Genomic DNA, 25,113 nt, shown 5'->3' on the forward strand with positions numbered 1-25,113 from the left:
TGGCTAATAGGGTGCTTTAGGTAGCAATTCGAATTAGTTTTGGTCATTTCAATAAAGGATGAATTAGCTGGTGAAACAACACTTTCTTCAGATGGATGATCGCTAATGAAGGGATACCTATTTTATTACAAAATGCTTAACTTTTTCTTTAAGGATGGGACCTCTTATTGCTACCTTTTTGTCTCAGGACTGTTTTAATCACTTCAACACACATTCTTCTACGACTTTGAAATAGGATGATTTTAATTTTCTACTGTTTATTGTCGAACGACTGTCTTCAGAAAATTTATGTTTAAATATTAAAATTGTAGCCAATATATTTGCGGGAATTTCACACTTATTAGCGTCGTAGGAGTTTCGTCAATTTAATTAGTAATGTTACGCTTTTCTGCTATTTATAAGGAACACTTTTAACGTTTCTGAGCCATTACAACTTGAATTTTAAATAATAGTCATGAGCAGCAGAATTTACATTGTTCTACGAGTAAAAATCTTGTTGGGAAAGGGTGTAGAATTGAGGGTCGTAAATTGGTGGCAAGGTTATATTTTGGTTTGAAAAATTTGTTGATGATTCCTTAATAGTTGAAAATTCGTTATAAAAAGGTTGTTCGCATTCTTTTACTCTTAGGCCGACCGCCCACGATGCAACTGTTCTGAAACAAATGTTGCAAACCAGTTGATCTTGCAACAGTTTGGCAATCAAAATAAAACTTTTGAGCGTAATTAGTATTGAATCAGTTAGTGCAGCAGTGAAACGTAATTTTTCAATGTATTCAGACTCACATTGATCATTATCAATACCGCAGACAACGCTGGGTACAGAGGGAATATCGGATCCATCCATACCTAAGTCAAATTGTGAACTCTAGACTGTTCGTAGCAGCACAAGAACTGTTGTGTACGGATAGAACGCTTATAGCTTTTTATCGATAGAAAGCTGTTTTTCCACTTTTCACAAAAATTTGAGGTTTAGTTCATTGTGACGTACAACCGATTGCAAATTAGTTTCATTAGAGTCAACTCGTGTGCGGCTCTCCGCTGTTATACATTGCGAAACCTTTGCAAGATAAACTGGTTTTCAACCTTCGTTTCAAAACGGTTGAAACTTGGGCGGTCGGCCTTACCGACAATTCAAGGGAATTACGAAGAATTTGTTAAATCGAAAAAGTCTTTTATTCAGCTTGCACTTTATATATGAAAATATTTGGTATCTTATAGTTACGTTAAATAAAATAATAATGGAGAAGTTTTTATTAATTATTTTTTTTTCCATATCAATCAATAATAAACTTATTGAATTGCAACTAAAAATCGTAGTTATGTTTCCGAATTGGGTATATTAAAAATCAATTGGAGAGTATTGAACGATGCGCTTTTTCAAAATTCATAACAAATTTTATTTTCGAAAATAAAACGATTCTAAAAGTTGTAAACTTGTATGCAACTTTATATATACAAGATATGACCTGAGTAATTTTGACCAATGTATAGTCTAATTAAATTACTTATAGTACGACAGCTACGGGGGGGTCCCGTAGCCGTTTCATACTCCTCCCAGTCTTAGAGCGTTCCTATGTTTGTTGAATTGATTTTTCGAAGGTGCCGAGTCCAAATTTGGTCGAGTAATTTGTTATAAACAATTTAATTGTTTATAAAGCTGTAACTCTTAAACAAAGAGAGTATGAAAAAAAGATTTGTTTTAAAAAGGTCTACAAAAAGATCTCTATGTTATTTTGCAAAAAATCAATATTTAAAAAGTTATCGTCAATATAATGCAAAATTGATGTTATTTCTCACATTATGGGTCATTACTTGGTTCCTACATGATCATAAAGGATTTTAAACGTTAAAGTTTAAGTTTCTATTCCCTGTTTTCATTCAGAAAGATCTTTTGTACAAAACTACTGCGTTTTATTTAACTTGAAATATTTTAGATATCAAATCGTAGATTCCTAATTTGATTTCTGAGCCTTTTAAGCTCGACTATCTGCTCTTTCATCCAGTTTGAGCTAATAACTTAACTAACTAAATTTCGAATGGAAGATTCAGCTCTAGTATCAATGAAATTTTGTTTCATTCAATTATATGAGATTCAAATCTAGACACTTATTCTGATTTAGGAATCTGTTGGGTACATCAGTTAATCTTTTGACAAAAATTGACTTTTCCTTTGTTGAAAATCATCGGTGATGGTCACTGACATGATATTTAGACCCTCCTAAGTACTTTCAAATAAAAACTAATTGACGCTTTGAAAAAGACAAATTGATCAATTTATGTATGTCCAGTTGGAAATGGAGTTGTGGGGAAACGGCATAAAATCTGAGACAATCTATATAAATAGAAATGTACAAATCGGCCAATAACATTGATAAACCTTACATTTAAGATATCCCCATGCAAAATAGTCAAGCGGGCTAAGGTCGGGGCTTCTGGAAGGCCAGTTGATGTTACTCCTTCGCGAAATGACTTTATTAGGGAATAATTCATTCACAACTTCCATCGAGTCATTCGAGGTATGGCAAGTGGCCCCATCTTGATGGAACCACGTTCCTGAGTTGAAACCTGCAAACTCCTGCAACTCTGGGACCAAAAAATTTCGCAAAATATCGCAGTAACGGTCACTATTCACATTGATTGCTCGGCCTCGTTGATCTTCATGAAAATAAGGACCAATAATTCCTTTAGCAGACATAACGGCCCAAACAACGACCTTTGGGCTGTGCAGGGGTCGTTCATGCTTTCGTCTCGGATTCTCGACTGCTCAGTACCGACAATTCTGCTTATGAACATGACCATTCAGGTGAAAATTTGCTTCGTCGCCGAATAGTATGTTTTCAAAGTTGTTAAATCGCTGCATCATTTCGTTCGCAAAATTCAGTCGATTAGCATAGTCCGTATTCTTCAATTCTTGAACCAGTTGAATTTTATAGGGTTTTAAATGCAAATGCTCCTTTAAAATCAAATGTAAGGACGATTTTTTGATGTTTAATGCTTGGCTTAACTTTCGGATGGATTAAGATGGATTTCGTCGAACCGACGCCTCAACTTCTTCAATTGTTTCTTCATCGCGAACTGAACGAGGGCGACCAGAGTTTTGAACTGAACTGTCGCACCTGTATTATCGAACATCCCGATCCATTTCCTAATGCTATCGTCACTTGGCGCGTGGCGTGTACGATATTCTGCACGATACAGACGTTGAGCAGTTACTATTGAATCACCCTTGTGATATACGCAAAATGCGCGATGCGTCCCCGAGTACTGTTCCATCGTGACTAAAACTCCACAAAATGGCGGAAGCCACGAACCCCTCCCCGCTCCGTTTCGAATGTGGCGCGAAAACAAATACCCGATACTCTTTTTTAGACTTGTACTTGTACTTTCTACGTCACGTAAATTAGAAGTAATATATAAATTTTCAATTTTGTTAAATACCCAAATTATCGACCACTGCAAGGACCCTATTGTGTTAGTTTAAACTACTATAAGGTGCATCTAGTTTTTTTTAATTTATATACCCTTAAAACGGTGCTTTCATTCATAACATTTTAATTCTATGTAACATTCATGTGTTTTATCAATGTTCTTGGGGACTTCTTTTCAAGTTTTGTGTATTTGTATTTATATAGATTGTCTCAAATTTTATGCCCGTTTCCCCACAACGTCAACTCCATTTCCAACTGGACATACATAAATTGATCAATTTGTCTTTTTCAAAGCGTCAATTCGTTTTTATTTGGAAGTAACAGGAGGGTCTAAATATCATGTCAGTGACCATCACCGATGATTTTCAACAAAGGAAAAGTCAATTTTTGTTAAAAGATTAACTGATGTACCCAACAGATTCCTAAATCAGAATAAGTGTCTAGATTTGAATCTCATATAATTGAATGGAACAAAATTTTGTTGATACTAGAGCTCAATCTTCCAATCGAAATTTAGTTAGTTGAGTTATTACCTCAAACTGGACGAAGGAGCAGATGGTTGAGCTTAAAAGGATCAGAAATCAAATTAGGAATCTAGGGAAAAACAGGGAATTTGAAGCTTAAACTTTAACCTTTAAAATAAGCTTCTTTGAATCTTTTTTCGTCATGTAGAAACCAGGTAATGGCCGATAAAGTGAGAAATAACATCGATTTTGCATTATATTGACGATAACTTTTTAAATATTAATTTTTTGCAAAAAACTGTGGAGACAAATATTTTTGTCATATCTCTCTTCGTTTAAGAGTTATAGGTTTATAAACAATTGAATTATTAATAACAAACTACTCGATTTGGGCTCGGCACTCTCGAAAAATCGATTCAAAAATCATAGGAAGCACTCTAAAACTTATAGTAGTATGAAACGGCTACGGGACTATTATATAGTTTCCTGTAGAACGCTTAGGTCCTAATAACTGAAGACTTATGGATTTTCACCTGTACTGGTAAATATACGGTGTATAGCACTGAATTGAATATCTTGGGAATCGTATTTTTTTGAAAAAAATGTAAAAATCGATCGATTTTCATTTGGAGTACAACTTTTGATCATATCCCCAACTCTTTAGTAACGAATATCATTAGCATGTGAATAAGGAAAATACTAAACGTGGCGTATTAGTGAGGTTATTCAATATGACATGTCATTTGATAAAAAAAAAATAATTCAATCCACGTTTACGAGGTAGTATGTTTTTTTAAGTTTTACAAGAAGTGCTTAATTGGTTTACTGTTGTATATGATAGTAATGGGTTTTCTGTCCAAAAGTATTTTTCTGCAAAATTTATAGAAGAAAATACGGAAAAAATTCACTAAACATATATACAATTGTCAACGCAGTTGAAACTTTGTTTGGAAACTTATCCTTGACCTGCCTTAACAGTTGCGTTGTTTGATGTCAACACTCCTGCAGTCTGTTCTCTTTTAGGGTAGAACTCTCCTACGACTTTGACATACGTCATTTATGAGGTCATTATGAACTTCTTCCTCCTTTAATGTAAGCAAAATGCTTGTTTTTCCTCATATCATCAGCCGTTTAATTATTAGAGAGGTTGTCGCTCCATCTTTTGCGGGGTCTTCCAACGCTTCGGCGGCATAAGGACGACTTGCATCTAGCTATTTTTACCATTCTGTCGTCATTCATTCGATCTATTTGTGTTCGTTCCTCACTCTCTTTCTTCCCAATATCCATTCGTTTACTTTGACAATCTTACATTTTCTTTTAATGTCCTCGCTTCTCTCCCTATCAAAAAGTGTTTTTCCAGCGATCCTGCGCACTATTTTCATTTCGTTGGTTTCTAAAATTCTCTTTGTGTTCGATGTGTCTGGTCTGGTTTCCGCTGTGTATGTTAATATAGGTCGGATGACAGTCTTGTAGATTCGGGATTTGTTCTCGATTCCGATATATTTGTTTCAGAAGATTGTGTCGTTCAAGTAAGATGAGCTTCGTGTTGCTTTTGTCGCTTGGTTTCTTACCTCCGCTTCGATATCACCGTATCCTGATATTTCTATGCCTAGATATTTAAATTTCATCTCTTGTTGTATAATTTCATCATCCACAACAAATTTGCATCTGATAGGTGTTTTTGAGGTGGTCATGCATTTCGTTTTTTCTGCAGATATTTTCATTCTTAATCTTTTCGCCGTTGTGTTGAATTTGAATAGTAATCTCTCTAGAGCATCTTCGTTTTCTGCAATCAGAACAGCATCATCGGCATAGCATAGGATCTTGAAGTCTTTGTTCCCCATTTTATACCCTTTCAGTTTACGAGTGCTTTCTATTACTTCGTCCATAACGATGTTGAACAATACGGGGCTAAGAGAATCTCTTTGTGGAAAACCATTGTCTACAGGAATTTCTTCGGTAGTTATGCTATTGATATTGGCTTGTTTTTTGTTTCTCTGGTAAATGTTTTCTATGGTTTTTATGATGTTATATGGGATTTGCCTATTGTATAGAAGGTGCTCCACGTCCTCCAGTTGTATTCGACCGAACGCCTTTTCCAGATCTATAACACACGTGAACGCCGGTTTGATATACTCGATGGATTGTTCAGTTATTTGTTGCAGGACAAATATCGCATCTATACAAGATCTTCCTCATCTGAATCCTTGATGTTCATCGCTCAATGTGGTGAGCTCATTTATTTTGTTTGTCATAATCTTTGTTACTAGCTTCAAGATTGTATTTGGAAGGTTCATGCCTCTGTAGTTTGCAGGTATTCTGAACATATCCGTGTATATTTATATATGCCTTCCTCATATTTTTTCCGTTCAATTTCTCATAGTGTACGATCCTATGCTTTTATATCTTAACCTCTCTATTCCCATCAGTCTAGTTGATACAAATCTAACCTAACCAAGGTCGCAGGGCGTTGTACCCTAAAAGATAGAATTTCCAAATTTTAGGATAGTTTTGTACCCACTAGACCGATGGGAATAGTTTGAACCAAAAAAAATTAATAATGAATGAACGCCCTATATAAATATACACACACATGACATAATAACCTCAGAACTGACATATGTCTAGGTCATAGGTGTGGTTGTACCCTAAATATAGAAAAGACTACAACAGTGTTGACGTCAAACACCGCAATTGTTAGGGCAGGTAGGGGATCACTTTCCAAACAAAGTTTCATCTTGTAACTATTGTAGAGAAAATTCCGAGTAATTCTGTATATTTAATTGTGTTTTGGAGAATTTTGAGCATGTACATTATTCATCCAAAGTGATTTTGTGGCAGTTCAAATCATAATGAAAAATTTTTATTGGAACAAAAGCATGAATAGATAGAGAATTAATAGAAATTGTAACCTTTTAAGGTACAAATCTCCTATGACTTAACATATTCTGGGGTCGTTCTGAGCATGCTTTTATATAAGGCGGCCATGCCTCCTTATATATACACGGACATGCTCAGAACCCTAACAGGATAGAATTTCCATTGCGACTTGGATGAGTAGTACATGCTGAAAATTTTCAAAAACACAACTGAGTATATAGAATTGCTCGGAATTTTCTCTAGGATGGTTACAAAAGAAGATAGTTGCAGGGAATCATCTACGAAACTTCATTCAATACATTTATATCTACTGTGGAACTTTAAAAATGCTGAACTGAAAACCTAAAACGCGATAACTAGCGTTTAAAACAATCTCGAAGGAAAGAAAAGGATACAAGTTAAAATAAGTATATGACTTTTCACAATTTTCAACTTTTTTATCAGCACATATACAAGGGGCTACCCAAAAATAACCGGAATTATTTTTCAAATGCTATATATTTACAAAACTACCTTATGCCCTTCAAAATACTCTCCATTACAAGTAATACATTTGTCCCACCGGTGCTTTCACTGTTCGAAACATTGTTAGAACTCATCTTTAGAGGTGGCTGCAAGCTCCTGTCTCGTTCTCTTCTTGATGTCTTCAATGTTTTCAAATCGCCATCCTTTCTTGCTCCTTTTCATGCGTGGAAACAAGAAAAAGTCGCAGGTCAGGTCAGGCGAGTAAGATGCGTGAGGCAGCGGAACCATGTTATTTTTAACCAAAAACTGGCTAACAGTGATGGGTGAGTGTGCAGGTGCGTTGTCATGGTGGAAGAACCAGTCACCTATTTGCTGAACCGAGCTCCAAGATATTTCACTGATTTCAGATAGTTGATCAATTGTATGTCGACGGTCTATTCGCACAAGCTCTCGAATTCTTTCAACATTTTCATCGATTCGGGCAGTTGATGGTCGTTCAGAACGAGAGGTTTTGTCATCAATCGACATGTCGCCATTTTTAAAACGAGAAAACCACTCATACACTTGAGTTTTCCCCATAACATCATCTTTGTAAGCAGTTTTCAACATTAAAACAGTTTCAGTATCGTTTTTACAGAGTAGAAAACAAAATTTCACAGCGGCAAGTTGTTCACTTAAATTTGCCATCATAAACAAACTAAGCAGCAGTGAAACAGCACTAACAAAAACGGTCACTAGTGACGAAGAGAACGTGGCAGGTCAACGGCCCGCGCGGCACTGAACAGGCGACGAGTTGCACTAGACAGGCCCTAGCGGCAGAAATCAGTACTACAAACGCTCCACTCATGGCAATGCTATTCCGGTTACTTTTGGGTACCGCCTCGTATTGAAATTATACAGTTTTCATTCGAAGATGCGATTTGTCATAATTTATCTTTTCACTTAATAATTTCCTTATTTGAATTTTATTATCAAAAGTAACAGATACGAGGAGAGGAATTATATATTGAGGTTGAGGATATGACCAAATAATGTCTCTTTTTGAATTAAAATTGATCCGTTATTACATTTCCAAAAAAATCGAAACTGTTCCGTTTTTGCTGCCATACCTTAGCATTTGAACTTACAGTAAATATCCTCTAGTTTTCAGATATTGGTGGAAGCATTGCCTCAATTTATATACATCGCCATATTTTTTATTTATAGTGTCAAGGTCACTCGTACTTTTCATATTTAATGAATGGCTTTTGTAGATTGTGAAAAACTGATTTTGTAATACTTACTGATGCATTACAAGCAAAGCTTGTTATCTTCGTGAAATATTTGACCTCATACAGATACCATCGGGTATACTTTGAGGACACTGATTTTTTTCATTCAAATATTCAGTTACCAAGTTGGCGGTATTCATACTGAATACACTGTTTACACCACCGCCTCACTGTCTGACGCGCTTTTCGATAACCAAGAAGTTTATCTTCAGTTTCTAAAGACGATAACTTTGTTATCGAAACGCGCGTCAGTGTAGTGGTAGTGTCAACAGTGTATTCAGTCATAAAAAAAATTCAGAAAATTTTTAATAGACCAAACTAGAAACCTTTAAAAATGATAGAAAGTGAAAAAAAAAATAATATGAGGATGAAACCCATTGGAAAAGTAGGTTAATATAATAGAAATGAAAGGAAAAATAATTAACGGATGATAGGAAAGGAAAAACTGTTTATCTCGATTTTCGTCAAAACTACAAGTCTTAACGAAAAAAATCGAATGGCAAAGTGGTAGGTGATAAAAAAATCTATAATTTTTGTACTTGCACTTTTTTTACATAACCTCAAAATTTATGTGAAAAATTTATTATCGCACGTTTATTAGTTATCAAGATAGTGTCCGGCGCTACGTGCCGCCCGGCGTTAAGGGACCTTGAAAAGCCCCGAACTACTTCTAGATGATTTTGATTTGAATGAAGTTTGATTTCATATTTTAAAACTTGCTGGTCCCCAGACAATTTCAAAACAATATAACCGCATAGACAATTTTTTTTGAGGTTAACATTAAAATAACCTCAGAATAAAGAAAATATTGGATAAAACCTTTTTTAGTCCAGGAAATGAAGTTCAAAAAAGGTAAAACCTCGCAGTTTTTTCGTTCCGCATCGATTTGTATAAAAATTTGGGATTAGGCTTATTTCACTCTCTAGTTTATTTTATATATCGTGCCGTTGTACGCTTTTTGTTTTTTGAATTGTGAAAAATTGGTTACTGGTTAGGAAAAAGGGTTTTATTATAAAAATTATTCTACATTCGAATGCTTCCCTGTAATATAATCTCTCATCGCCACACACCTTTCTATACGTTTTTACTATTGATCGAAGCAGTGCTGAAAGTCTTCTTTGATGAGGGGCTTAAGGAGCTTTGCCGTTTTTTGCTTTGCCATTTCCATCGACTTAAATCGGGTCCCTTTCAAAGCAGATTTTATCTTGGGAAACAAAAAAATGTCCCACGGGGCCTAATATGGAGAGTACGGCGGGTGTTCGAGCACTGGAGTGCGCTTACTGGCCAAATACTGCTTTTCAGATAGCTCGTTATGGGCAAGTGCGTTGTCCTGATGCAAAATCCACGAGTTGTTCGTCCACAACACAGGCTGTTTTTCACGAACTCGCTCTCGCAGTGACAAATAGTAAGTCTGTTTGGCAGACTGACCCTCTGGAACCCAGAGAGTCATCACGATACCGTTAATAGCGAAAAAAACTATCAACATTGCCACGATTTTTATTTGCTTTCTCGGCCCTCACTAAAGCGCTTCAAGATACTATCCATCAAAAAAGCGCTTACACCACTCAAAAACACGCGCACGAGATAGAGAATTGTCCCTTTAGACTTCTTGCTACAATTTATAGCACTCAGTCGGAGTTTTTCTCATTTTAACGAATACTATAATAGTGTTTTGGGACGTGCATAGATAAGATATCTAGATACCCAACGCACTACCCTTTTTTACTCCACCCGTCTAGGCGCGCAATATCGTTATTCAATAGCCAGACCTCGTAAGTAGAATTCCATAAAAAATATATTTACACATAGATTTACATATATAGTCACGTATTATATCGATGAAATTTACAAACTTGGCTCATTAATTTTATCTTCGTCTTCGCCCTCTTCGATTACTGGTGTACTATTATTGCAGTCTTTACCCGAGACCCCAGAATAAGAGGAATTGCAGTACAACCCGAGTTTTCTGCACCCTTTTTTGCATTGGCAAAAAATCATTCTTAAAAATACATCGGGTGCAGACGGTTCGTTTATCCGTATCTACCGGTCGTAATGAACCTTCGATAAAATGCCATCTGTTGTTCGGATGTTTCCATTTCCAAGCCACTGTTGAATTTGATAAAAGCATCTTTTTGTGTTTTGAGTAGAAAAACTGGAACATTTAACGTATTAATGCCAAATATACAGGCTATGTAGATTACCACGCTTCGAAGCGGGCTATTCGAATATTTCGTAAAAAAATTGATTGGTTTCATATTTTTAGTGATACAAATTTTTTTCGAACATGATTTTGTAGGGCTTTGCAAGAGCTACAAGACTATGTGAATAAACCTTCCAGTCTGGTGCGGTGTATCAAAATGATCAAAATGTTTGTTAATTCAAATTTTGGGGTAATTATTTAAATTTTGTTATTTCTAAACTGCTTTATTACACACAATTACATACAGACGTACTTGTAAGTTGTAACTTGTAAATACAGTATATAAAAAAATTATTAATTAAAAAATTAAAACACAAAAACAAATAAATAAATAAATAGGTTTCTTGAAGGTTTTACAACTATATTTAGTTAACTTTCGATTCTCTTCACACGTTCTTTCACCTTCTTTATCTGCAGTTGCGTACTTTTTCAGGCGTAACTTGAGATCCATATGCATCCCTGAAGTGTTAGAACTCCTTCGAGCCAAATAAGGTGCAGTTAGTTCGTGGGATAAGAGTTTCAGGAATGATTTTCTTCGAACAACACTTTCATTATTTCCAAAATGAATAATTTGGACATTAATACCACTCATATTGATCATGGAAAAGAATATGACCATAGGCCAACGTTTAACATTTCTTGCTACATTATACGATGCAAACATTTTATCCGCAACGTCTATACCGCTCTTGGTTTGATTATAAAACGTGATAATCGACGGTTTCATCTTAACACCCGTCTTAGGATCAATAGAATTATCTTCTTCCATACTTGTTGCCAAAAGCACACATTTACCCGGCGTAGGTACATAGGAAACCAAGGTACAACCATCTGTGAACCCGAAAAGGCTACTATGAGAGGCTCCGTTTCTAGTTGTAATAAACTCTATTGTTGAGTACCAATATATGATAGTTTCTTCTTTCGTACCTAATTCTTCCATGAGTTCAAAACTGGAAAACTGTCGGCGGTTATATTTCGTTCTGGTATATGGGTTTACAAATTCGCAAAGCGGCATCTATTGGAGAATTACTTAATCGGTAAGAACCTTCGCATTGCAGTCCAGTGTATATTTCCAAATTATATAAATAAAAGACTTGGGCATCAACAAGTGCATGAATCTTGAGTTCATATTTGCTAGGTTTATTCGGGATGTATTAAACAAAGCGAACGAAATCCCACCAATCTTTCGTCTACGGTTACGTTTTCTCCTAAATGGTAGGAATTTTGACATTTTTTTACGAACATATCAAAAACTGTGAACACCCGACAAAATTAGCGAAGGGTTTCAATTCGATGATATCAATAGGTTTTGCATCTCTTTCGCGCTGAAACAAATTTTTTATGTTTTCAATGTACTGGTTGGTTAACTGCACAATAATTTGTAAAATTCATAAGGCAGCTCCAGCATACTAAAGGAGTTTTGGCTCTCATTATATGAATCTTCCTCATCAGCAGTAGGTTCTTGTTCAGTTTCTGAATCTCCTTCGCGCTCCTCGATATTATATTCTTCCTCCGTATCTTCTTCATCATCGATATCTTCTTCCGTTTCAGCTTCATCCTCAAACATTAAATTTTGATGTTCTTCGATGTATTTCAGTAGCACAGAGGTAAACCGTCGCATCTCCATTATAGAGAGTTTTGAGAAATTAACGAAAACAGTTTTTATTTCGTCTATTAAAAAAATTGCCGAAAATTGAAAAATAGCAGGAATTCCTACTCTTGCACTCAGTATTAATACGCTCTGCATGACAAAAAGAAGTATTCATTGTTTCCATAACCCATACCTGAAATTGATTTTGTGGACTTACGACTATTTACTTCAACGTCAAATAGCAGGTAAAGGGTAGTTACTACTCCTCATTTAATTTAAAAAATCATATTTTTAAACTGAAATTTTATTCAAATACACAAAAAGAAACATGCACTGAATGCCAAGCTTAAAAAGACAAAACAGTTAAATTTATTCGTCATCGTCTTGCGCATCTTTTGATGCTACCGGTATATTTCTGTAGTAGTCATGAAAGGTGGTCTGGACCCACTTGAGAAGTGTAATTAAGTGATCTTTCTTCTTTTTGTTGACCGCCTTTGGACTATTTCTTATGGCAGGTAAGTTGTCAGGTAGTTTCATCACCTGTCTAACAGATCTTGCAAAATTAACAGTTTTGAAGGTTTCTTGGTCGAATTTTGTTTTATAATAAATAATGGATGGTGACTCAACACGTGCCTCCAACCAAACAACTGCAGATATTAGAAAATTTTCTTTGTCCGTATTTTGTTTCCTGCTTGTGAAGGGTGCTTCAAAATTTTTAAAATCTTCTATTTCCATACTGAAAACTGTTGCACCAGAAGCTCGTATAAGTTGCTCCCAGTCCCAAGGAGTTACATTTGCAAGTTATACAGTAGGATTTCTTATCGGTAGCATCGTATATCGTGAGATTGAGTGTCCACAATTTTAGCAAATAGAAGCTTTGGCAATTCGACAGATATGGAATGTCTAACATTATTACCTTGGTTTTTTCAAGGCCCCTACTCATTTCTTTATCTCGCTTTTTTTCTTGGTACCGTCTTTCGGCTTCGTCAAGGTGAGCACGGTAAGCGTGTTGAGCTTCTTGCTTATCTTTTTCGTCAAGAGAGTTGTCTTTAAGTTTCAAAACAAAACTGTCACAAGTATCACAGGTGTCACTGGAAGGTTTCTTAAATCCTAGATTGAATTCATTATCAAAGACACGATTGTAAGCCTAATGCTTCACGATTTCATTCTGTGTAACATTATCTTCTACACTCTTTTGTTTGTACAATTGGTAAAGCCTCTCTGTATTTAGGTCACTTCCCAAATAGCTTTTAGCACTTTTCTCGCGGCTGTAGTGACTCCGATACAAAGGAAATGCCCTGATATGAGATCTAACTCTGTTGAGGACATTTTCCTGAAGTTTGTTTGAAGGTACGTGTCGACCTCTCATATCACGTGCAGCAAAACCCCCCAGAGTTCCCTTTTTCAATGACGTTCTTACTACAGCTTCTGAGATTCCTAATGTATTTAGGAAAAACACTTTGCAGACTTCTATTCGTGACCCATTTACATCAAAGTAGTAGGAAATTGTTTGCTTCCTTTGACCATTCTTGCTGCCGTCTTTCGATCTTACTCGATTCGGGGGCTTACTGCTGACATGTGATATTATAAATTGTCGCTTTACATCCCAGTTTTTTTATGCGTCCCAGTAACTGTGGAATATTTCGTTTCGTACATCTTGTTTAATTTTTTCTGAAACTTTTTCTTGTAGGGCCCGCATGCTTGTTTCATGGATTTTGCACATATTAACTTGCCTGTTTTAGAAATATGCTCTTTTCCAGATAACGTCTTCACTGTTCTCTTGGTTGCTTTCCATTGGTCGATATTTCTTAGTTGTTTCCTAATCTCCTTTTTGCAGTCGGGTTTGCAGCACCATGTAGATTTTCGACATTCTCTTGTCCACTTTCCAAATTTTGGATTGAGGCTTGTTCTGTTTCAGATTCTGAACTTGGAACGTAGTTAGGATCCGCGTCGCTGTCATCACCAAGATAAGCTTCCCCAATCCCATCGTAATTATCAATAGCTGCTGGAGTCGTTTTACTTGTATTTTCTTCCATTTGTTTGAGGTGTGAGTCAGTAGAACTGCTAGAAGAATGGCCTAGTTCTGCAGCTATGCTTGAGAGAGGCAAATTCTCCTCAGATTCGGTTTTGGAAATGGACATATCTTCTGGGTTGCTTAATTCTGTACAGTTATTTCTAAAGTTCGAAGCCACTGCTTCTAAATTCTTCGAAATTTCAAACTCAGTTTGAGATTCCCTTTGTTCTCACTTCTCTATTTTGCGTTTGTTCTAAGGGAAAAGATTCAGGTTGAATTTCAAGGCGAGAATTAAGCATAAAATCATAATTTGCGGTTTCAGACACAGTATCAAAAATTTCTATAATTTCCGTGACGTTTTTTACAACAGCTTCATCTGATGTGTTTTCTAAAACAAAGTTTACAGATACCTAAATAGCCGTATCTTCAAAGTACATGGTCAATGAGAGAATCATTTCTCTTTTATTCGTAAGTTTATATGAAAATTTGACTTACCGTATGTGATATTATCTTTCCTTGCATTGTCGACACTTTTTGCTATATTTTTTCTAACTGGGACAGATTCATTAGTTGTGGTTTCTGAAATGAAGCATCTCCAAATTGATTAATTACTGAGGGCATAATTTTTTCTTGTAACAGACAATCAAAAAATGTGTTCTTGTATAATGTTCACATTTGTCACAAGCGTTCATTTAGTATTAGAATATAACAATACATTACTTTGCCCAGGATTTTTAAAATTATAACCACAAAACGTACCATGTTTTCATGTTAATTTAAGCTATCAGTGAAAATTTTACACACCGTATCTGTCATTACCTTTTCTTACATTTTCCAAAGCCAGCTGCACAAGGTTTCTGCTTCTGCTCGTCATTATTAGTAGTTCTAAACAGGTGGAAAACACTGAAGAATGGAGATACGATCATTTACCACTACTGAAATCTAGCTTCAGATTCATGCGCAGTACCGTTCGGTGGAGTTACTATTATTTACTTCCGTGGGTACAGGAGATACTACAGTTTCTACCTCGAATATCTCATATACTAAATGCATTGACACTTACGATCTTTTGCCGTTAGAAAAAAGAAAATTTTGTTTGCGGTAAAGTGTAGTGAACTCAAATTTGGCTAAACGTGGAGATGCGACGGTTTACCCTTGTGCTACTGATTTGGGATCATTGAAATTATATTTTATATACGTACAGTAAAATTTTCAAAAATTTTTACGAGAAAAGCTTTGTCATATACAAATATTTTGTATTAATACTTACCAAAACCTAACCAAAAATATATAAAACTTGAGAAAATAAAAAATTTCAATTTATAACGTTACTGGGCGTGGTGTATCAAAATGATCCATTATACGTTGGCGCAATAGAACGTGCATTTATTAAGTATAGGCTAAAAAAATAAATATATAAGGTATTGTTGAAATAAAATATAAGATGATTAGGTATTTAAATGAAGTTTATTTTTTAAAAATAACATCACCGAACGCGAACGCATATTTGTGAAAACTCTTGTCAATAAATCTGTGGTGATTGCTGCCATTTCCTGACGGATATTTTCCTTTAGCTGACTGTTGTCCCTCGGATTGTTCATATAGACTTTATGTTTGATGTGTCCCCAAAAAAAATCAAGAGGCGTAAAGTCATCGCTACCAAAGGATATCACCTCTTTTGGAAATTATTTTTGCAGGAAATATCTGTCTCACAGCTGCCATATGATGTGTGACAGGTCGCTCCGTCTTATTGGAACCAAGTTCCCGCATTCGCTATTCTTGATCTCGTAAGTTCTGGTGTCAAATATCCCTCTAACCACGCAACATAGCGGTCGGGGTTAATGGAGATGTTTCGTCCTCGTGAATCTTCAAAGAAGAAAAGGCCAATAATTCCTTTGCTTGAGATTGCGTCCCGTACCGTTACTTTCGAACTATACAGTGCTTTTTTATATTTCATTTTTGGAAATTTTTTAGTTCAATATCGACAATTTTGTGAGTTTACGAACTCATTTAAATGAAAAATGAGCCTCATCTGAAAAAGGATGTTGTCAAAAGTGAAAATCGACTAAGTATTTCTTCAGCAAATGCTAACCTTGCTCCAAAGTCGGTATCTTTTAATTCCTGTTACTGGAGCTTATAAGGATGCAGTTTAAGATTCAACCTCAAAATTCGGTGTAAACTTCGTCGCGACAAGTTTAAAGCAATCCTGCTAGGCTCCCCTCGCCCACGCACCGTATACCTCGCGAAAAAGATGATGCAATATGCACGTTCTATTGCGTCAACCTGTATTATATATCCACTCGAAACGCCAATTCAACACATTAAACGTTATTATCGCGTAGACGAATAAAAAACAGGAAGCTACTGAGAAGGTGCAATCATAACAAATTGATGCTTCAGCGGTACTCAACAGAAATGTTCGCTGTGTATCAATCTGATTAGCCGCGCCGACGGAAGGTTAAATTCCTTAATTTTTAAATGGGGTGAATTTAAAGGGCTCGGATAATGTAAATAGAGGTTTTTAACAGCTATATCTCGTCAAATTGGTAAAACTTGTCGATTATATTAATAATACATATATAAAAAGAATCACAGAAAGACGAAGATCTATTTTTAATTAGGAGGGTAGCTAAGGGGTTGTGTTTACTGATTTTTCGTAGAAAAGTTGCAAAGTTTTCCCCTAATTCAGGTTTGAATTTGTCAAATTATGCATTTAAATAAACAAACTAATCGTTAACTTTCCTTATCTCGATTCGAGTTTGGTCGTAAAAAAATTATAAAAAAAAGATTTTCATTGTTTTTTTAAAGCTACAATTTTGTTCTTAATAGTTTTTTTGATAAAAAATATATTCGTAAAAAACCTTTAAAAATGTCGATTTTTTCGTCGAACTAACTACTAAAACGGAAACATTTCTCTTAGAATTACTTTTTACACATCGATTCCCGTAGTTAGAATATAAAATTTACACCCCCGGAAAGGGGTGGTAACCACCTCCGAGGTCTTAACGTAGGGTGGCATAATATAGAAAATGATCCTTGGGATATTCCCTACATTCCGTTAAAATTTCAATTAATTCAAAGCAGGACGAAAAAATTGTGAGCCAAAATGCTTTATTTCCTTGACTATTTAAATATACTAACAGATTGATAGCGCGGGCTCCCGCACAGCTTGCAACTAATTAGTACAGGCAAAGTAGGTGATTTTGAGCTAAAACTTCTTTGAATTGAGAGGTTTTGGGATACTGAATAAGTCTAGCAAAATTACGGACACGGATTTTAGAAATTTTGGGAAACTCAAAAAATTTTTGAAACGCGAATAACTCGAAAACTATGAGGAATTCGAAAAAACTGCCATAAGTACAAAATTCTATACAAAAAAGTATTCCAGGTATTTCTTCTTAACCTCAAAATTTTCACCTTTAAATGGATTTATACACTCAAAAATATTTTGAATCCCGAATAATTTGAAAACTACGAGGAATTCGAAAAAATGTGCTGGTGCAAAACATGTACAGCACCAAATTCTCTATTTATTTGTCTTAAGCATTTTTTCCTAAACTGAAAATTTTCACCGTGAAATGGGTTCATGTACTCAAAAACATTTTGAATTGTGGATAACTCAAAAATTATAAGGATTTTGACACAAACTGTCGGGACAAAAAATGTGGACCACATTCTGTATAAAAAAGGTTTCAATTTTTTCCTAACCTCAAAAATTTTCATTTCAAAATGGGTTTGAACGCTCAAATATGTTTTGAATCGCGAATAACTTGAAAACTACGTAGAATTAAAAAAATGCCAGAGCCAAACAGTTGAGCACAAAATGAGTACCCACATTTTTGTGAAAGAGAAATTATCAAGAAGTCTGTGAATATTGAAATAATAATCAACCGAGAACTAAGAACACACTTATTCACTTTTTGCATAACCCTCGTAAACGCTACCGTCACAAAAACTTCTTCTCTTCTTCTAAGCACTCCTAGAGAGAGATACATGAGAAAACATACACAATTATTTATTTTTTGCATAATCCTTGTAGACGCTACCGTCACAAAAAATTTAATTTTCTAATTCTTATAAGTCCTCTGGAAAAACTTTTTCATATCTGTCACACTTCCATCGGCCATCCACCTATCCGTTCGATTCAGTGTCAGAGCATACACACACTTATTTACTTTTGCATAATCCCCGTAGACGCTACCGTCATTACTTGCAAACCATCTGGAAACTTCTTCATAGTGGTAACCCCCGCGACGACCATCCGACTGTTCAGCAGATGATACGATGATTAATTTATCCATAACATATGTATATTATCTACTAGAGTGCTAGGCTTATTCAGTAAATGAAGACCTCTCATAATCTAGAAAATCTGAAGGGCCCAATTTAATTTCGGGTTTAATCCTATTTTACCTGTACTAAATATTGTTCTATAGCTTGATAAGGATCGACAATTGTTTGTCCCTTTTTCAAAATTAATTTTATATTTTTTCTGTTTATTTAAATGGGTGGTTTCATTGGGATTTTCACTTCATATCGTTTTTCCACTTGAAATAAGATTGAATAAATATAGCTGGTAACTTTTACAGTAGTTTTTCAGAATTGTCTTAACCCATTGTCAGGCAGTATTAGAAAATCAGTTTTTTTTTCAAATTAATTTTAAATGGGTAAAATTGTGAAATGATGTACAAATGTATTTTGCTAATTAGTTGTTATTTATTAGGAAAATGTATCAGTTATTCTTGAATTTCCCGGGTAAGAAAGTCCGGAAAATGAAATTAAAAAAATGGAATAGTTTATGATTAACAACAGCACAGATTGAAGCAGCTTCTAGAGTGAGATTTGAAGAAGATTAAGACAATTTTATACCCCCCATTTATTGTATATAGAATGTACATATATCCTATATAAATTATATTCTATATTGTAATCATTATATTACAAAATAAAAAAGACATGGTACAATTATTTAATTGTTTAATTTCTATTCCCATCAGTGGCGTATCTAGAATTTTATTTTGGTTGGGGGCTGAATGAGGGAAAATTTGTGAAAGACCTTTCATATAATATAGCTTAATTGTTGAAGTTTTAAGGAATAAAAACGTGGATTTCACTTTAAAGGTTTTCAGGATATTTTATTTACTAATTAAATAAAGTTAATAAAAGGCAGGTGAAAAATGTGAAAAGGATTTATTTTGAAGTACATTTCATATATGAGGCGACTAGAATCAAAATCCGCCAATTCCATCTCAAGAAATTTTCGGAAAAGTGGAAAAAACTGTCACAAACAGACCAATCATATTTTTACTTTATAACAGAGACCATACATGATCGAGCTCCTTGGAAATTAGTTATGGAATGGGCCAAATTTGTACATCCTGGGTGGTTTTGATATTGGACACGAATATCACGACAGAAACATTCTAATAGGTACCTGGTGCTCCGAGTGCTCGACATCTACGTCGTTTCCTGGAAACTCGTTTAGAAGTTGGCCGAATACATATATCTTTGAGGGTTTTTAAGGTCGCTCAACACGAATATTATGATTGAAAAGGTCTACAAGTACCTGGTGAACAAGGTGATCAACATATACATCGTCTCCTTGGTAATTGGTCATGAAATGGACCAAATAAATACAACCTGGCTGTTTCTGACATGATTGAACCCAAATATTTTTATTATGATCTTTAAACAATTGAATGGCTTGTTTATACTTTATAAGAGGTTTCACTACTAAATTCCTTAGAGGTGTTTTATTTTTAATGCAAGCCTCTCTGAGCACAAAAATTAGCTAGATGCTTACTATAGGACTTCCATGGATTGTTACTCAACCGTTTCAAATTAAATTTTATGATTTTAACCAGATTCTATATTAGTAGGAAGAATATAGGACCTATTTGGAATCCAAGGTTTTGTTAAAACATTGTAAATTTCTTCATCAGTTATATTGGATTTTCCGGACTAATGATAAATAGGTCTGCTTTCCAGAGGCTGAAGTGACTGGCATGGGTCAGTATGTTCATCTGAAGTGACGTTCGACTAGTCGATGGACCAGCTTCGGCGCCATCTTGCATGTGGACATCTTCACTTTTACACTTCTATAGGTTCTTGAATAAACATGAAATATTTGTCTGTTTAGGTTTAGACATTTCCACAACATAAATGATAACACGTTTTGTTTAACTTCACACCTAATAAATACGTTCAAAAAGTACTTTTCACAAAGAAAACAAAAATATTAGCAATCACGAATCAATCAACTAAGTGGGTGACAATGGTTGCGAATACTTTATATTAATTGATTACAGGCAATGTAAAAGTAACTATGTAATTATACAAAGTATTGAATCATTAACAGATATCATACAATTCAAGATGTAGTAGTGGAATTAGGCCATTCTTGCTATGAATGAATTATTTAATGAGCTTCAAACTAGTTATACCTATTTGTATAAAATGTACATTCTTACAAGAAATTTTTAGAAGTTTTGCGGTTTGGCTTTAGTCCGAAAGCTTCCCTCCCCCATAGATCCACCACTAATCCCCATTTAGAAGTTAATAGGAAGAGTACACACATGTAAATAAATCGGTAATGATTGAAAAATGTTTACTGAAGTAATACAAAATTTTCAACTTATTATTTCTTTGCAAACGATATTTTCATCGCATGTGTAGGTGTAATCTTGAATCCTTGAAGTGCATCTTTTGCTGCACCTGACTGTAACTCATTTTCAAATTCAACAAAAGCGATATCATGTCTATTAGGTACGAGTCGTACTTCTTTGAAACCAGGAAATCTAAAACAAATTGATTGATAAATTTTTCCAACCATAAATGATCAGTAACATCACATATAACCATCTTAGATGAATATCCACAATAATATATTATTTTAAAACTATTTAAATTGGTGCAATTAATTCTGTTATCAAATAATAAGTAATACTACTAAATGTTCTTGATCTCTTCTATTCTGTTTTAAAATTAGTTTTTTTTTAATAATTTTTGAAAGACATAAAAATTAACGTTTCGACTTATTTCGGTCTTTAAAATAAATAATTTTAAAACAGAAGAGACCTAAAATCAAGAACATTTAGAAACATATATATCAAAAGGTCTAAGAAAAATGAAATTGATGATAAGTAATTTATATATAGATTGTAGAGATGTAAAATTCTTAATAATAATCTAGAAAAAATGAAATATATATGGGGAATAAAAGGAAGTTTTCTGAAAAATACAATAATGATATGAGGAATAATTATTTTTAGAAAAATTTCATCACATTGTTTGAAAATTAATATTTTCCTCAAATGAAGTAATAAATTGCAAATCAATTATATAAGAGTATTATATATAATTAATTAAAATTATTTTATTATATTAATCAAACAACAGAAAAGCAAATAAGTAGATTAGAATTCATTCACAAATTAGCAGAAGTTGTTAAAAGTGCTTCAGTAGAGAAAATTTTATTAGAATCAGCCACCAAACATCAACTGATACACATCTCCGTTAACCATATACATGAATTCTAACTGAAAATGGACACAACAATTCATAGAGCTGCTCAAATGGTCACTCTATTGTAACAAGGCCAGAGTCAGCGAAAAATGGCCAGTGCGCTGAAAATGAGTCAGCGTGCTGATTTCATATTTTACTGTATTTCTCAGAGACTGCTAACTTTCATTGAAAATGGAAGAAAAAAGTGCACATCTGAGATTCATTCTCAGCACATCACTGAGAAATCGGACTTTCACTGGTGTTCAAGTCCTACAAGAGCTCAAAGAAACGCTAGGAATGACAGAAGAAGACTTATGACAGATTGGCCAAAAAAACCAGCTACTGGCACCATATTAACCTCAGCCCACGATTTGCCAAAGAACACATTAATTAAACTGCCGAAATGAAGCGGAGTATGCCTGCATTGTAGTGCATAGAGGACAAGTTTACAGAAAACCCGGAGAAAGATTCTAGTAGTGTTGCAAACAAGGATTCTTGGCTTTTGGAAGAGGTTCTTGGATGGTTTTTGCAGGTATTTCAATGGAAGTAAAAACCAAGTTTTGTTTTTATTAAAGTTGGAGGTGGAGCAGTGGAATTAATGGCGAACTGATACGTAGAAGAAATTTTTTGCAGTCACGCCGTTCCTTACAGCTGTTTCATCAGTGAAAATTTCATTCTAATGTATGCCAATGCCAGTTTACATACAACAGTATTTACAGGATGTCGAAATTGCTGCATCAAACAATATTGATAGGTTAGTTTCAAATAAATTATTTTTTTATGAATTTGAGCTATTAATTATAGCCCTTTTTAGTGTGTAAGATTCTTTTTCCTTCGATATTTTTTTTACAAAAACAGAAAGGTAACTACAAGTCTGGAAAAAATCAAATTAATAATATCAACTATGCCTTCCACAAGTGTTGCAACTGAACAAAGTTAAAGTATTTATGGATACACATATACAAAAAGAAATTGATTATCTACAGAAAGAAGTGGAAAACTGTATTTTGTGGCCCGTAACATTAAATTATTAAAAGCCAAACCAGCTGAAATTCAAAAAGATATGTGACACAGAAGTGTCATAGACTTAGCTGACAAAGGCAAGAAAGAAAACATCAATGAAAATGACAGTTCATTTTCAGAACACACAGAAAATTTAAATTACAGAAAAATTTTGTTTAAAAAAAATTGTCAGCCTTTTTAACAGTGTTTGAATTTATTTTCCATTATTTGTCTTCTGTAAAATAAAACTTATATGAAAAAGCTTTTGCTCTTTAAAGGGGTTGCCAAAAATTATTTTGTAATTAAATAAAATCTTAAAAATCAAAATTTAAGGAAAACTGTAAAAGTAAAAACTATTATTTAATATCTATTATATTATATGGTGAGTATAATTTTATTATCTTTTTTATTGTTATAAATGAACTAAATTTCAAATACAAGTATGATTTATGTGTTGTTTATGTATCCTTAAGGAAAAAGAATGTTCTAATTATTCTTGTTCTACCCTCAGGAAAATATTCTTGTTCTCCAAGAATATTCTAGCCTCATATCTATAATAAACTGATAAAACGTTTAGTAACAAACTAATGGACACTTTGCTAGAAATGTAATGCTTAATCAATTACATAAGTTCGATATAAATACTAGTAACACATTGAAGATTGTAGTATTGAGGTCATACTCACATTGAGCACCACATCACAATCAGTTTTAAATTCCATTGTATCTTAGCAAAACTTAGTTATTTATGTTTTTAGCAATATTATTGGAAAATTTGAAAAAAAGAAGATAATAATGAACTAGTATCTTTATCACCTATATACAAAGGAATCAACAAAGCTTTGAGTGCTCTTCAGATAAAAACATACCAAAATAGCCATTATTTAAGTAAAAGTGCCTTATGTAAACAAATACTGACAATATAATGCAACTAAAACAGTACTTACTGGTTAAACAGCATCGACAACATCATCTCACTTGTTTCGTCAGGTAGATTTGTAAGGAAAAGAATTTGGTTGGGAGGTTGTTCAGAATTTGCTGCTCCTGGTGCTCTGTTGGGGTCCTTCTTCTTTTTCTTTCTGGGCGCTTCTTCGTCTCTAGATACTGGTGGTTTAACTTTTTTCGGCCTTTCTTGATATGTTCCTTTGAGTTTACAGATTATGTCAGAGTCTTGTTTGGCATACTGTATACGCTAAAAAGGGAAATTAGAGATTTGTGCCTAGTGCAATGCACAATAAAACAAATTCAATATTCAAAAAATGTGTTGGTTCACAGCTTTATCATTATAATAAATTCAATTCAAAATCAATTTTCTTACCATTGGTTTATCGTAGAAAGGAAATCCTTGCATCGATCTTAAAGCGTTTGTAGAGCTTTGAATTTCTTTAAATATAACGAAAGCTTGACCTCTCATTTTTAAAGTTTTTAAAGCTACTATATCCAATATTTGACCGAATTGAGAAAAAATTGCATATAAAGATTTCTTCAATTCTTCCTTTTTAACTTTTTCGTTGAGATTATTTATATAAATTGTATTATTTGGTCGAATATCCATCTAAAATATTACGGTAGAAATGCTTCATTTTGCAGACAAAATCATAAAATACCAACCTTTTATATTTATACTAGAACAACACTAATATTAGAATAAATTTTATACTAGAGACTTATCAAAAAGTCTCGTAAAATTGGAAAAAAGTAATTAATATTTTAACAATTGTCCATTTGGAAAAACCAACGCTACTCAAACGAGTTTTTTTGGTTAAAAATGACAAATGACATTATTGTGATGCCGACAAACTTCTCATATTAACATTCAATGCCTCGTTCAGTATTGGTTAGCAACTCTCATTACAATTTCTATGCCATCTTGCACTTTTAAAAAGATTTTAATCATTGTAGAACTTTCGGTTTCGAAAAATATCTGATTGAAATCAAAAATAATTAATTAATCAAATTATTCAATGAATTGAATTAATAAAATATTTAATTAGTAGTGTCATCTAGTAGATTGCAGATAAAAGAATTGGTAATATTAGTAGCAATCTGTGTAAGAAAGAAGAATTGGTTATGTTTACACAGTATAGATGGCAGGAGCAGTATTGAAATTTTTTTAGACAAATCAAAATCGGTAATAATAATTAACATATTTATTATTATTAGTCTTTACTGAAACTAGTTTTATGAGTAGTTTCAAAAATACATATTTCTGGATCACCTTGATTTTTCAAATGATCTATTGCGTCGGTGTATCTACATACTTTATATTCTATTATAAATGATTACAAAAGTTCC

General features: G+C 33.9%; 2 protein-coding genes across 3 annotated transcripts in view; one reads left to right on the forward strand and one right to left on the reverse strand.

Moving 5' to 3' along the window:
- The window catches only part of LOC130448689 (oxysterol-binding protein-related protein 11), a 32,009-nt gene extending 12,728 nt beyond the window's left edge, over positions 1-19,281 (forward strand). For both annotated transcript variants that reach the window (XM_056786164.1, XM_056786163.1), the window contains exon 5: positions 19,037-19,281. In XM_056786164.1, coding sequence (XP_056642142.1) covers positions 19,037-19,115 — 79 coding nt within the window. In that variant the 3' untranslated portion in view covers positions 19,116-19,281. The remainder of the gene's footprint in view (positions 1-19,036) is intronic.
- On the reverse strand, positions 14,587-24,593 carry LOC130448690 (U1 small nuclear ribonucleoprotein A). Its single transcript, XM_056786165.1, has 4 exons — positions 24,430-24,593; positions 24,137-24,373; positions 23,766-24,010; positions 14,587-21,110 (listed from the first exon to the last, which is right to left on the reverse strand). Exons 2-4 carry the CDS (start codon positions 24,371-24,373, stop codon positions 20,951-20,953), a joined length of 642 nt encoding a protein of 213 aa, XP_056642143.1. The 5' UTR covers positions 24,430-24,593; the 3' UTR covers positions 14,587-20,950.
- Positions 24,594-25,113: the final 520 nt, after the last annotated feature.

This window comes from Diorhabda sublineata, chromosome 9 (assembly GCF_026230105.1).
Source record: "Diorhabda sublineata isolate icDioSubl1.1 chromosome 9, icDioSubl1.1, whole genome shotgun sequence".
Lineage (NCBI taxonomy): Eukaryota > Metazoa > Arthropoda > Insecta > Coleoptera > Chrysomelidae > Diorhabda > Diorhabda sublineata.

Coding starts and splice junctions, on each gene's coding strand:
- LOC130448690 (XM_056786165.1), bottom strand. CDS start 24,373: ATGGATATTCGACCAAATAATACAATTTATATAAATAATCTCAACGAA. Junction 24,011..24,136: donor CTTTCTACGATAAACCAATG/GTAAGAAAATTG, acceptor TTCCCTTTTTAG/CGTATACAGTATGCCAAACA. Junction 21,111..23,765: donor TTGTCGATGCTGTTTAACCA/GTAAGTACTGTT, acceptor AATTTGTTTTAG/ATTTCCTGGTTTCAAAGAAG.